Source organism: Tamandua tetradactyla, chromosome 3 (genome assembly GCF_023851605.1).
Source record: "Tamandua tetradactyla isolate mTamTet1 chromosome 3, mTamTet1.pri, whole genome shotgun sequence".
In the NCBI taxonomy this organism is placed as follows: domain Eukaryota; kingdom Metazoa; phylum Chordata; class Mammalia; order Pilosa; family Myrmecophagidae; genus Tamandua; species Tamandua tetradactyla.
In genome coordinates, this window is record NC_135329.1 from 77575707 (window position 1) to 77588574 (window position 12868).

Sequence of the window (12868 nt, forward strand, 5' to 3'; positions counted from 1 at the left end):
TTTACAAACTGGCGCCACCATTGCATTAATCTACTTTAGAACACTTTGTCACCCCGCAGTCACCCCGTGTCACCCCCAGGCCTGGCGACCACAGTCTGCCCCTTCTCTAGGATGTCCCTACTCTGGGCGCTTCAGTACTTGGAGCTGACCGCGTCCCTCGTTCCGTGTCCGCTTCTCTCCCGCGCGTCAGGCCTTTGCTCCTTTGGTGGCGCGACAGCGCCCTGTCCTATGGCTGGTCCCGTTTGTGTGTGGGTCTTCCGTGGTGGACGCCCACGTGGTCCCCGCTGTGCGGCCCTTGTGGAGGGAGTTGCAGTGCTCACCACGTGCAGGTGTTCTCGGCGGCTTTCCAGCTCTTGGAGCACGCACACAGGGAGTGGGGTGCTGGCACAGGCGAGTTGTTTACTGCTTTCCGGAGTTGCCGCACAGGTCCCCGCAGTGGCCGCGCTAGGTTCCAGTTCTCCCATCTTTGCCAGGGCTTGTCATTGCTTTTTGTTGTTGTTGTTGTTGAGAAATGTGACATAGAAAAGAGCCGCAAGTTTCAAGGCACATTTGTAGAACAGCTTCCAGATTTTGGTGTGGGTTACAGGTCTACAATTTGAAGTATTTACTTCTAGCTGCTTAAGATACTGGAGACCAAAAGTGACATCGATTTAATGATTCTGCAGTCATACTCCTTTCTTAAACCCTACCTTCTCTGTATAATTCCATCATCATCTTTGGTCTTCCTCCCACTCTTTAGGGCTATCTGGGCTATGCCTTTTTGACTCTTTCACGTTGGAAGAGACTGTCGATAACATGGGATGGGGGATGGAACGAGTTGATGTTCTGGAAGGGCTGGGCCCTCTGTATTTCTCTGGTCCAGGGACTCACGTGAAGGTTGTAGGTTACTGAAAGTTACCCTAGTGCATGGAACCTTTGTCTATTTTTATGTGTTGCCCGAGATGTTGTTTAGGATTGGCAGGAACGGTTTTGGTTGGGGTTTGGCAAGGTATGATAGGTGGCAATGTGTAAACGCAGCATGCGTAAGAGTGATCTCCAGAGGAGCCTCTCAATTCTATTTGAACTCTCAGCCACTGATACCTTATTTGTTAACACTTCTTTTCCCCATTTTGGTCCGGAAGACATTGTTGATCCCACGGTGCCAGGGCCAGACTCATCCCTGGAGTCACCTCCAACATCACTGGGGAGACTTTCACCCCTGGATGTCAGGTCCCACTTAGGGGGAGGGCAATGATTTCACTTACAGAATTGGGCTTCAAGAGGGTGAGGCCGCATCTGAGCAACAAAAGAGGTCCTCCAGAAGTAACTCGTAGGCATGCCTATAGGTAGGCTAAGCTTCTCTGCTCCCTACATAAGCGTCACAAGAGTAAGCCTCAGGATCAAGGGCTTAGCCTACTGACTTGGGTGTCCCTCGTGTTGACACAGTATCCGGGGTTTCCTTGGTGTTGTCATTGTTTTTTGAAAGGTTAACTCCTGATGATGGTTATGGGCATCTGAGTGGTATGAGGTGGTCTCTTGTGGTCTGGGTTGTGTGTCCCTAGTGACTGGTGAGCTGAGCATCTCTTCGTGGGCTTCTGAGTGTGTTCACATCCCGTGCCCCTTTTCGGTTGTGTATTTTATCTTTTCATGGTGTCTGCTGGTTCTAGCCGTGCGTGAAGAGAAGGAAGGAGGAGCAGGTGCTGGTGCTGGTGCTGGTGCTGGGTGGGCTACACTGAATTTGGCACTACCCTTGACTCCCAGGTGCGTGGATGGTCACTTCCTGGCTTTCTGCCTGGTGTGAAACCTGCTGGCTGGGTCCTGGCTGTGTGTCTGTCCTGAGGGGGCCTCCAGGACCCACCCACATCTCAGGTACTTGGAGCGTGTCCCATCTGGGGCCGGTGCTCAAGTGGGCTTTAGTGCCGAGGTCCCATCCTGAGACCTCCTCACGCACATCCCAGAGTCTTCTTCTCAGCTTCTTGGCCTGGGCAGGGCCAGCAGACCATGGTGGGCACTGGTGGGCAGCCCTGCGGCCCAGGGAGGAGTGACGGGGACCAGGCAAGGCTGAGCTGCCCCGGCTGCAGGGCAGTCCTCCCTTTTGCAGGGTGCCACATGCTGTCACTGCCTGGGCAGTCCTGACCAGGTGCCCAAGGCCCAAATCCCTGCAGCAGGGCTGGGGCTTCTCTGTCCTCAATGCCCCGACATTTACTGCTGACCCCGTGAATGCCACCGCCCCTCTCATACAGTCCCCTTCATGGTGTGTGTGAAGTTTCTGCTTTATAAGCACCACAGAGCCAGGGATTCCAGCTTCCCAGAGGTGGCAGGCCAGGGCAGGGCCGTGCGAAAAAGCACATCCTCGTCGCCTCCTGGGGCCTCCAGAGACACTCACACAGGTGTCCACTGCCCAACACTGCTTCCCCCATGTCCTTGAAGCCACCCTCCAAGGTGGCCCCACCGTGCCAGTGGGCAGGCGAGGACTCTGAACGTCTCCCTTCTCCAGTGGGCACATCCTCCTTGTTAGGAGCCAAGGTCCCTGTGACATCCACTCTCCGTGGTTCCCAGGGTGTCCAGCCCAGGTCACTGCAGTATCCACCCTCCATAGTCCCCACAGCGTCAAGCCCAGGTCCTCAAGGCATTGACCTCAGATCCCCATGGCTCCCACCCTCCACCCCAGGTCCCTGTGGCATCCAACCTCCACAGTCCCCATGCATCCAACCTCTGTGTTTTCTGCGGCATCCACCCCAGGTCCCTACAGCATCTGCTCCCAGGTCCACACACCATCTATGCCAGGTCCCCATGGCGTCAACCCTCCATGGTTCCCACGGTGTCCACCCTCCACAGTCCCCACAGCATCCAGCCTCCACGGTCCTCATCCCTTCAGCCCAGGTCCCCACAGAGTCTACCACAGGTCCCTGTGGCCTCCACCCTCCGTGGATCCCAAGGCGGTCCATCCCAGGTCCCCCATGGTATCCACTCCCAGGTCCCCGTGGTGTCCACCCTCCCTTGTGCCCTGCAGTGTCCACCCTCCACGGTCCCCATGCATTCAGTCCTAGTGTCTCTGTGGTATCCATACCCTGGGGTTCCCACCATGTGCCTGCATGGGTTAGCAGTGTGACACCCCTCCCTGGGTCCCCACTGCATTCTCCCCTAGGGTCCTTGCAATGACCCCCCCCACCCAGGGTCTGCATGGTGAACCCCGAGTGTCCCTGTGCCTCTTAACCCGCCCCAAGGTGCCCCGCCACATCTTCCTCCCCAGGGTCCCACGGCATGCCCCTGAGGCCAGGTGCCTGAGTTGTACCTGGGAGGTGGGGGGCTGTGGGCCGGGGTTCACGGTCCAGGGGCTGCGCTTTGCCAGGTTGGGGTATCCCCTTTGTGGAGGCAGTTTGTACAGGTCGGTCTGTACACAGCTGTCGAGCATTTTCTGTGTCTAATGGTTTTTCACTTTTTTCTTCTTTCCAGCCAGAAAACCTGCAGAAGAACCGGCTGCGGGAGTTGTATCAGATGAGCTGCTTCCCATGGCTGCTGCATGCTCGCACCTCCCTACTCCTCTGGGCAGCACTGCCAGGCTCCGGTGGCTGGTTCTGGGCAGCCTCTGCTGGTAAGTGTTGCTTCAGGGCTGTTAGGCACACAGAACAAAAGTGTAGATGAGCCCCTGGATGCACCGGTGGGGATGCCATGCAGAGATGCCAAGGTAGACGTGGTGTTTTATCTCCCAGCGGCCAGCATGTGTGCTTGGGTGTGTCTGTGCTTGGGGCTGCTCTCCAGGGGGAGAAAGCCTCAGGCAGTGGAGACCCAGGCCCTTGTCTGTCCGAGTGCATCTCCCTGCAGTCCATCCCTCCACAGACTTCTGGGTTCAGGGGTCGAGGTTGGAGGGTGAGGCAGGCCATGCTTTCTGTGGGTCTGTGAGAGCCCTGGGATAGAACTGGGATGTCGTCCTGGCATTTCTCAACCTCATTCAACCCGTGTCCCATGCTCTTCCCGTGCAGTCCTGTTCCATAATGGGGCGAGGTCACTGTTCTTGGGCAGCAGGTGGAGGGTTTATGGCAGCAGGAGCCAGTAATTGGCTGAGGTGGAGGGAGCGCTAGCCTGTGGGGCCTGTGGTGTCTGGGCAGGAGAGGCAAGTGGCAGGAGGATGTCAGCAGGGGTCTTTGGGTCCTGGTAGGCTGGCGAGTGTCCTCAGGCTGTGTGGCCAGAGCCCACCAAGCTGTGCAGCTCTCTCAGCTCCCTTCTTCCTGTCATCTTGGGTGAGAGCAGGTGCCATGTCAAGTTGCAGCTTTAGCTGAGTACATTGGCTTTAAGGCTTCTCTTCCCTCCAGTCAGCTCAGTTCTCATTGGCTTTTCTGGTAGTATAACTTAAAAATGGAAATCCAGCAGAAAATAAACTTAGTTTTGGTTTCTTTCACTTTGCAGAATGTTTTTGAGATTATTCCACGTCGTTACCTTTTCAGCAGTTCACTCATTTTTATAACTGAGCATGGCATGGGAATCCTGCAGCCTATCCATTTTCTTGCTGATGGAAATACAGTGGTGTCTAGTTTTGTCTGTCACAAGCAGTACTTCTGTGACCATTCTTGTGCAAAGTCCTCTCAGTACCTGCCTTTCATGTCCCTTCGATAAATTCCCAGGAATGAAATATCAGGGTACAATGTTTGTCATTGTCAGGTTCATGTGTCCACTTGGCCAGGTGCTGGTACCTGTTTGTCTGGTTGGGAAGTGCTGGCCTTTGTGTCGCTGTGAGGACATTTCTTAGAATTCAGTCACAATCACATTGGCTGCATCCACAGCTGATTTCATTTGTAACCAGCCAGATGAAATGTCCCCTGCAATGAGTCAGGGTTAATCTAATCACTGGAAGCCTTTTAAGGAGGATTCAGAAGAGACAGGCTCCCTTCCTGCTTCAGCTGGGGAGCCTCTCCTGTGGCATTCTTCTAGACCCTCCGTCGGAGTCCTCAGCTTCACAGCCTGCCCTATGGATTTTGGACTCTACATTCCCACAGTTACATGAGACGGTTTTATAAATTTTATATTTACAGATATTTCCTATTGATTCTGTTTCTCTAGAGAACTCTAATATACAGGGTTGATAAATGTTATGATTTTCAGAAACTGCCTAAGTGACCACATCACTCACTGCACTGTCCTATGGCCTACGTGCAGCTCTGCTGCCCCTGTCCTCTCTGGCCTGGTGTTGTTAGCCTCCTGGAGAGTTCCAGAGGCTTGGTAGCAGTGTAAAATGGAGGACGGTCAGCTTGGAGATGGTTTGGTGCGTGACAATTGCTTCTTTCTCTCGGTTCTTAACTTTTATTTATGTTGTCAGTGTTGATGGAGGCAAATGGAGCTGCCCTCCATGGAGGCTTGTGAATTGGTGATGCTGTTGCTAGTATGTCTTTGACCTAGCGTTTGAGTGTTTTAAAGACTGATACTCAGAGCTCTGGGTTGCAGGCATTCCTGGCCCCTGCACTGCCCAGAGGTCATGCTCAGTGGAGAAGGCCAGTCGGCCAGGCTCAGCCGAGAAGACCAGCTGGCCATGCTCAGTTGCTCCTCAGAGTTTCACACACTCACCAAAGCCTGCATGTCTGCACTGTGGCAGCATCAGCCAGGCCCAGGGGCCAGTGGGATGAGGCGGATGGGCTGCCTTCAGCCGAGAGCTCCCAGGAGCCCAAGGCGGTTGGCAAGGCTGAGGCCTTGCTGCCTCCATGGCTTTCCTGAATGGTGAGCCTCTGCTCAGGCCCCCGTGTCCAAGGTCAGAGCAGCCGGTGTATGGCATTGCTCTGGGATGCCAGGAACTTGTGTCCCTGCTGCTGAGCTTGTCCTTGCTTCTGTCTGGCTGGAATTGTGAACAGCTTCCTCCCTGGTTCAGGTTCACCTCAAATCGCTTGCTTCCAGCTTGGGGCCTGACAGATTAGCAAGTGCTTATGAATTAATTACAAAATAAATGAATGCATGAAAGCTGGAAGAAGAATGTTTTCCAGGATTAATAGTGATGATATGATTGGAAATCTGCCTGCTTGAGGGTGCGGATGGCTGGGTTGTAAGCAGGAGACAAAGCTGAAGACTGCGGCACAGCAGTCCTGGCAGGTCTTGGGCTCTGTGAGAGCTCTAGATGTTTCTCTCAGGGTAGCGGGGTGCTGCTGTATGTCCATTGGACTTCCCCCATCGTTTTGTGCAGACCATTGGGTGTGATGTGAAAGGGGGTTAGTGAGGGACCAGTGACTGTGGAGAGGGACACCCTTGGGTATGGAGAGAAATGGGAGAGGTCAGGTGTGCTTGGTCATGGTTTTATTCAGTCCTCTTGTCATTGTTAACAAGTACGCATAAAGTTCACTATTCTGATTAATCTGAAGTCCTCTTTCTCTGAAAGGGCCCAAAGTGTGGGTATGTAATTTCCTAGAAATTAATCTTAGGCCGATCTCCTGCCATTGTGTTTTATCTCCCGTGAATGTGTGATCCTCATTTAAGGGAGGACACTTCAGTTCTTTTTAACAGAGTCTTCCTGGCTTGCTGGGGAAGGGCAGCCTAGCAAGGAGACAGGGCTCGGATCCCGGCTTCACCACTTCCTCTGCTGGTAGAGAGAGGACTGGGAAAACCTGGGCTCTGAAGAGAGCAGGAGAGCACTTGGGTCAGCCCAGGAGAGAAGCAGCACCCCCCCGATCCTGGCAGGCTCTCGGGGTCATGAGGCTGGGGTTTGCAGGGTTCCCAGCAGCACCTTGATAACTCTCTAGATAACTTTTAGGAGCCAGGAGGGAAACAAGTGTTCAGTGGATCCTGGTGTGGTTCATGTGGACAAGGACTCCAGAGGATGCTAATTGGGATTCAGGGTGGGCCCTTTGTAGTGGAGGGGAGCCTCAAAATTGGGGGGGAGTGGAAGCTGGCATGATGGAGAAGATAGAACTCTCCTGAGCATGGGAGACTTGTGGGACACTGTGGAGAGTGGTGTGGAGAGTGCCGGGTTGGCCCCTTGAGGCTGGCTGAAACTCCCCTTGAGGCGGGGTGGCACTGCCCTGCCAGTGGTGTCAGGGCCATGACCGTGTGGCCACCATGGCTGTGGTACTGCCCTGGACAGGGCATGGTGCTGGCTTGTTGATGCCTCATTTGATCCTGTGACTTCCTCCTTTTGGGCCAGAGTTGACCTCAGAGTAAAATAGAACTGGGATATCCCAGAGCAAAATATGGTGTTAAAATTGCAATTGAGTGCACACCTCTGGGTCTTACTGTTGGCTTTGTGTGTGTGTGTGTGTGTGTGTGCACGCGCACGTGCGCGTGCTGTATGGCAAGGGTCAAATTTCATTCTTTTTCCATGTGAGTATCCCCTTATTGAAGCACCATTTGTTGAATTCTTCTGTTTGTTTTGTTGGTTTTTTGTTTGTTTGGGAAGTGCATGGGCTGGGAATTGAACCCGGGTCTTTTTCCTTTAAGGCCGTCCTTTCTGCCCACTCCCTCCAGTCTGGTATCCACATTGGTTCTGACGTAGGTCACCCAGACCTTGGTGGTCAGGGAATGGCCTGGCTGGCTGGGGGTCAGTGTCCTGGCTGGCCCTGCTAGCTCCTCTTCCCTCAGCCTGAGGCCAGCTTCCTCCCTCAGGCCCTGACCCTTGGAATTGTGGAGTCAGAAAGCAGGGGACATGCCTTCAGTTTGTTTGGTGTTATTTAGGTTTTGCCTTTAATTCCCTGTGCTGTCTCTTGCCAGCATTTCAAATTTGTTTTTTTCCAGAATATTTTTCTTGAACGTTCCTATGAGGAATATATTTGAAGGAAGTTATAATAAAAGATCTATTTCTATTGTCTTCCTGTTCTTCTTATTTTTGAGTTAGAAACTGATCCTTTCTTGCATGTGGGTTTCTGGAGGAACAGATGTGTAGTTTCTGACAGGGGTGCCATTGGGTCCACAGGCCAGGGGGCAGGAGAGTCTCAGGGCTATGGGCAGAGGTGCTTGGTGGAGGAGGCATGGCCTAGGGGTGCTGGGAGCCACACCCTCAGCCCGGGGCTCTTGTTTTGTAGACTCCTCTCCTCAGCGCCATGTCCACATGTGTCCTGGGCTTTGAGCGGCTAGCCCTGTTCCTCTTTGGGAGCTCCAGATCCCAGGGCCTTGCCATCCTGAGCTTTCCCCTGAGCCCCTCATGGCCACCCTGTGGGTGGCAAGGGGGCAAAGATGGGGCTGTCCTGGTGCCTGAGGTTGCTGGGGTCCACTCCCTGCCCCCAGTGCCAGGGCAGACAGAGGTTGATGCCCAGCTGCCCCAGCCATGCCCCCTTTTCTGCCCGGTGGGGTGGCAGTGCTAGAAGCAGTGCCCCAGGATAACTCACTGAGAAATTTTATACCCTGTTAGCTGAAAGTTTCCCAAGGCAGGTCACTATAAAGGATCATCTTCTCATGAGCCATTCTGAATTTCTCATCTGCAGTGATGAAGCCTCTTTGACATGAAATGTCTAATTCACATGTGATCGTCTGCCTTTGAGAAACATGCAGACACCAGAGATGGCTCTGCTTGCCCTATCCACATGGCGTTGGCCTCCCTGAACTGCACCCCAAAGCGGACGGTCATGGGAAACGGCTGCCTGTGTTTCCCCTTGCCTTGCTGTGAGGACATGGAGAAGGTTGGAGACCAGGCGTATTCTCCCAGCGCTCCTCTGGCAGCCTGGCCCATGGCTCCGGGCAGTGGAACATGGCCTGTAACGCTCCTGCCAGGTTCGGCATGGAGGTCTGCAGCAAATTTTTTCTTGTGTGAATTTCAGACATTCGTGTGATGGTAGAGAGGATGGTCCAGGAGCCCCCAGAGCCGTCCCGTCCCACCATTCCCAGCTCCCAGCTGAGGTGTGATGACATCCAGGAAATGTCCCCTATTGCAGCCTCCCAGGCTGCCGCCCATTCTCCCTGTGCTCAGACACTGCGTGGAGGCCATGTGGGCACTTCCGGGTGCCATGTGTGCAGTGCTGTGCTGTCCTTCCCTGGCTTTCTTCAGGCTGCATGGCGGGTGGCTGCCCATGGGCAGAGAACAGCAGCACATGGTTTTGATCCTTGGCTTGCCCTATGCCTGGTGAAAGAGCCTCCACCTTGGGGGTCCTGTTTCCAGGCCAGTGAGCCGAGGTGCTGGCAGAGTGGGCCTGTGTCCTGGCTTGGCTGGTTTTGGTCAGATCTGTCAGTTGTTAAGAGGAGGGCAGTTGCACTGCCTGTTCCTCTCGTTCCATCAGTTTTGCCTCATGCATTTTGAGGTTGTGCCAGCCATGCACATGTATCTGTTGTGGGTCTCTCTATGAGCCATGTCTCCATCGCTGGGCTCTCCCCTCCTGTGGCTCCATCCCATGAGCCATGTCTCCATTGCTGCTTCCTCCTCTCACGTGGCTCCATCCACCTGAGCCATGTCTCCATCGCTGCTCCCTCCTCTCCCATGGCTCCATCCCCATGAGCCCTGTTTCCATTTCTGTGTTCTCCTTTCTTGTGGCTCCACTGCTCCAGCCTGCACAGTCTGTGGCTTGCATAGCGTAAGGGTCTCTTCATTTGCTTCCACATAGAGGCTTTATTTGGAAGTGTAACTCTTGTAGGAGGCATGCACTTGCTGTTTGACCTCTCCTGCCACCTCTGCCTTTTAATTGGCAGTTCTCACCACACACTAGCTAGCAGGACTTTCTGCTCTGGTAGAAGTTTTCTGCTTCTGGCCTGTCCATCTTTGTGGCTTAATACCCCTTGAAATGTGACTGGTGTGACAAAGGAACTGAACTTGTTAAGTTTTCTTTTTAACCTTAATGACCTTAAATGGAAATGGCCACAAATCACTCAGGGCTGCCACTGTGGACCGCAGTGGACTAACCCGTTTGCATTTAGTGTAACTGTGGGTGTTTCTGAGCTTGGGGCTGTCTCTTTAGTGTTTGTTTTGTGTATGTACTTTTACTAGTTTTGTCCCCTTGTTCCTCTATTCCCACTTTCCTTTGGATTATTTGAAGGTTTTTTTTTTCCATTCCATTTTATTTTATGTACTGATGTTTTGGCTTTCTCTCCCAATGGTGACTGTAGGTTTATGATGTATAGGCCTACGTGTTTTATCATCTACCTAAGTTAATGTTACCTCCCCTTGTATAAAATGTAGACATCTTAGAATCCCCTGCAGGCTGCTGTCTATGGAAAGCCCAGCAGGTGGTGTTGGCCCTGCTTGCTGACCAGGAGCAGGCTGCCCGGCTGCCCTTGCGCCCCAGCCCAGGCCTCCAGGCCCTCCATGCTCCGGGCTCTGTCACCACAGTCTGTGCCCACCCGCGGAGCCTGAGCCGCTTATTATTTTCTGGCTCTTTCCTGAGAAGTTTGCCCAGCCCTGCTCTGGTAGATCCCTTAAAAAGGGCTGCTGTACACAGGATTTCTAAAACATTTGCAGGTTGAACTGTTTTTCCATACCCTTGCTGCTCTCTGAATAGGTCATCCTTGGTTTATACTTCATTGTGTTGAGTTTTTAGAAGAGACTGCTTCATCATTGCCTTGCTTTGCATGCAGGGTTTGAAAAGTCCAATACCAGTGTAATTGTTTCAATTTTCTTATTATTTTATGGTTTTATTTGGTATCCTTAGGGATTTTACCTTTTTCTTTAAAATCTAATAGGTTTCTTAGGATGTGTTTCAGAGTTGGTTGTTTTCAATTAATTTCCTCAGGCACTCAGTCAGTCCTTCCAATATGTAAGTTCTGTTCTATTTTTGGAAGGTTTGTGCATCATAATTTTAAATATTGGTCCGGTTCCATTGTTTTCCTTTTCTTCTTCAGGGAGTCTGGTAATATGAATGTACCTCTTTCTTTGCTGGCTTCCATTTTCATGTTTCCTCCCTTACTCTTTTTTTGTCATTTCATTTTCACTCTCATGGGGCTTTACTGCCTTCAGTGTTCCTTATTGGGAATCATTTAAATCTGTTCTCCCTTGGGCACTTTGTGATTCATTTTTCCTTTCTGTAATGATTTTGCATTTTTCTTCCATTCCTTGCATGAAGTCACTGAGCGCTATTTGCATTTCATTCTTCTTTGGTTCATCTCCACTTGGTTTTGCACTCTTGCTTCAGAGTGTTTTTGTTGTTGTTTTTCTTAAATGCTTGTTTGCTATGTGGACTGATAGTTTAATTCTGTCTCCTGGTTGTTTTCCTGGAGTGGGGCATTTTCCTGTTCCTGGTATGAGAGCTTGCCTCCTTATGCTTTGGCAGTTGCATTGTGGGGTCCTTCCTTTAGGAGAGGATAGTGGTCTGTGGGCTCCCCGGCTCCCTGCCACCCCCTCCTGGCAGCCATGTGAAGTCCAGGCGCTGCTGGGGTGGTGGACACCCGGAGTTGTGTGTGCTCTGATTTCAAAGTAGTCTTGTTTTGCAAGTTCCTTCCCCTCATTCTCGTTTTCCCTTTAATATCCTCTTGCTCCTCCTGCCTTTTTCTTCTCCAGAAGACATGCCTTTTGCACGGTGCCATCTTTTTAAGCTCTGCTACCCCATCAGTTCAGTTGTGTCCCCTTCCTGGTTGGACTCTGAAGTGCCTGGAGCACCTCAGGATGTTCAGGCTTGCAGCTTTTTGGCTGTAGCTTTTGTAGCTCCTGGTCCTTCTCCGGGTTTTCCTGGCCCAGCTTGGCTCACCCACTGGGGATGCGAGAAAACGTGAGAAGCCGTGCTTCAAGCTTTGGTGTGCTTTCCCCTCTTTGATCACAGTTGTCTTGTTGTTCCCACACTCTCTTCAGGTTGTGCTGTGGGTGTGTGGTATATGTCGAATGCACTTTTCCTTTTTTGTTGTTTCATATCCTTTGGGGAGGAAATTTGGGGTGGGCAGAACGTCAGTACACAGGTGCCTATGTCTTGTTGTCCTTGCATTTCCTACTGCTCCTTCTGCCAGGAGACGCATTTTGCACTGGTGCCTGCTGCTTTCAGACTGCAGAGATCTGTGAGCAGTGCTGGGATTGAGAGTGGGATGGCTAGAGAGTGGGACTGGGTGGAGAGCATGGTTGGGTGGAGAGTGGGGCTGGTTGGAGATTGGGGCCCTGCATAGAATGTGGGGCTGGATGGAGAGTGGGACCCTGGGTAGAGAGAGGGGCCCTAGGTGGATAGCTGGGCCTTGAGTGGGGAGCATTTGTGCTGCTCAGAGGTGCCCTTCTCCTCCTTTTGTAAGAGTGCTACTCTTCTGCCTGCCTTCCTGAAGGATGGCTTCACTGGATATTGGATTCAGGGCTGGTCCTTTCTTTCATCTCCAGTTTAATATGTTGTCCTGCTGTCTTCTGGCCTCTGTTTTCTGCCAGCAGTTCATGGTGATTTGAATTGTGCTCCTGTATGTATTGGGGTTATTTCTCTCTCGCTGCTTCAAGATTTTTCCTCTTTATTTTTCATTTTTTTCCCATTTCATTATGATTTGCATGGGCATGGTTTTCTTTGAATTTGTTTTGTTTAGCATGCCCTTTGGTTCTGGAATCTGTAAATTTATGTCTGTCATCAAATTTGTGACTTTTTTTTTCCATTTGGGACATTTTTGCTCACTGTTTTTTCACAACCTTTTCCTTGTCTCCTGTGGTTCTCCAGTTTTGCCTGTGTCGGACCTTCCAATGTTGCCCCACAGCTCCCTGTAGCTCTGTTCACATATTTTAGACATTATTCTTTCTTTCATGGCTTCACTGATTTCTGTTGATCCGCCCCCAATTCAACGCCTCTTTTCTCTGTCATTTTTGTTCTGCTGATGAGCTCTGCCAATAGTTTATTTACAGGTCTTGTATTTTCTTAATTTTAAAATTTCCTTTTGTTTTTCTGTTTTATAGTGCCAGTTTCTCTGTTGCGATTTCCCCTATTGTCCATGCAGGCTGGTGCACTTTCCCTGACAGGGCACAGCCATGGCAGGTCATCATATTGGCTGTCTGACGCTTTGGGGTGTGTCAACACTGGTGTGGGCACCATTCTGCAGGTGTTCC

The 12868-nt window shown here is 51.7% G+C and overlaps 1 protein-coding gene across 9 annotated transcripts in view; it reads left to right on the top strand.

Moving 5' to 3' along the window:
* LOC143677389 (uncharacterized) overlaps window positions 1-12868 on the top strand; it is a 55630-nt gene that overhangs the window by 1209 nt on the left and 41553 nt on the right. For all 9 annotated transcript variants that reach the window (XR_013172578.1, XR_013172579.1, XR_013172580.1 and 6 more), the window contains exon 2: window positions 3436-3574. Coding sequence is in view for 5 of the 9 variants with exons in the window: in XM_077153255.1 (XP_077009370.1) it covers window positions 3436-3574 (139 nt within the window). In the remaining 4 variants the exon portion in view is untranslated. The remainder of the gene's footprint in view (window positions 1-3435; window positions 3575-12868) is intronic.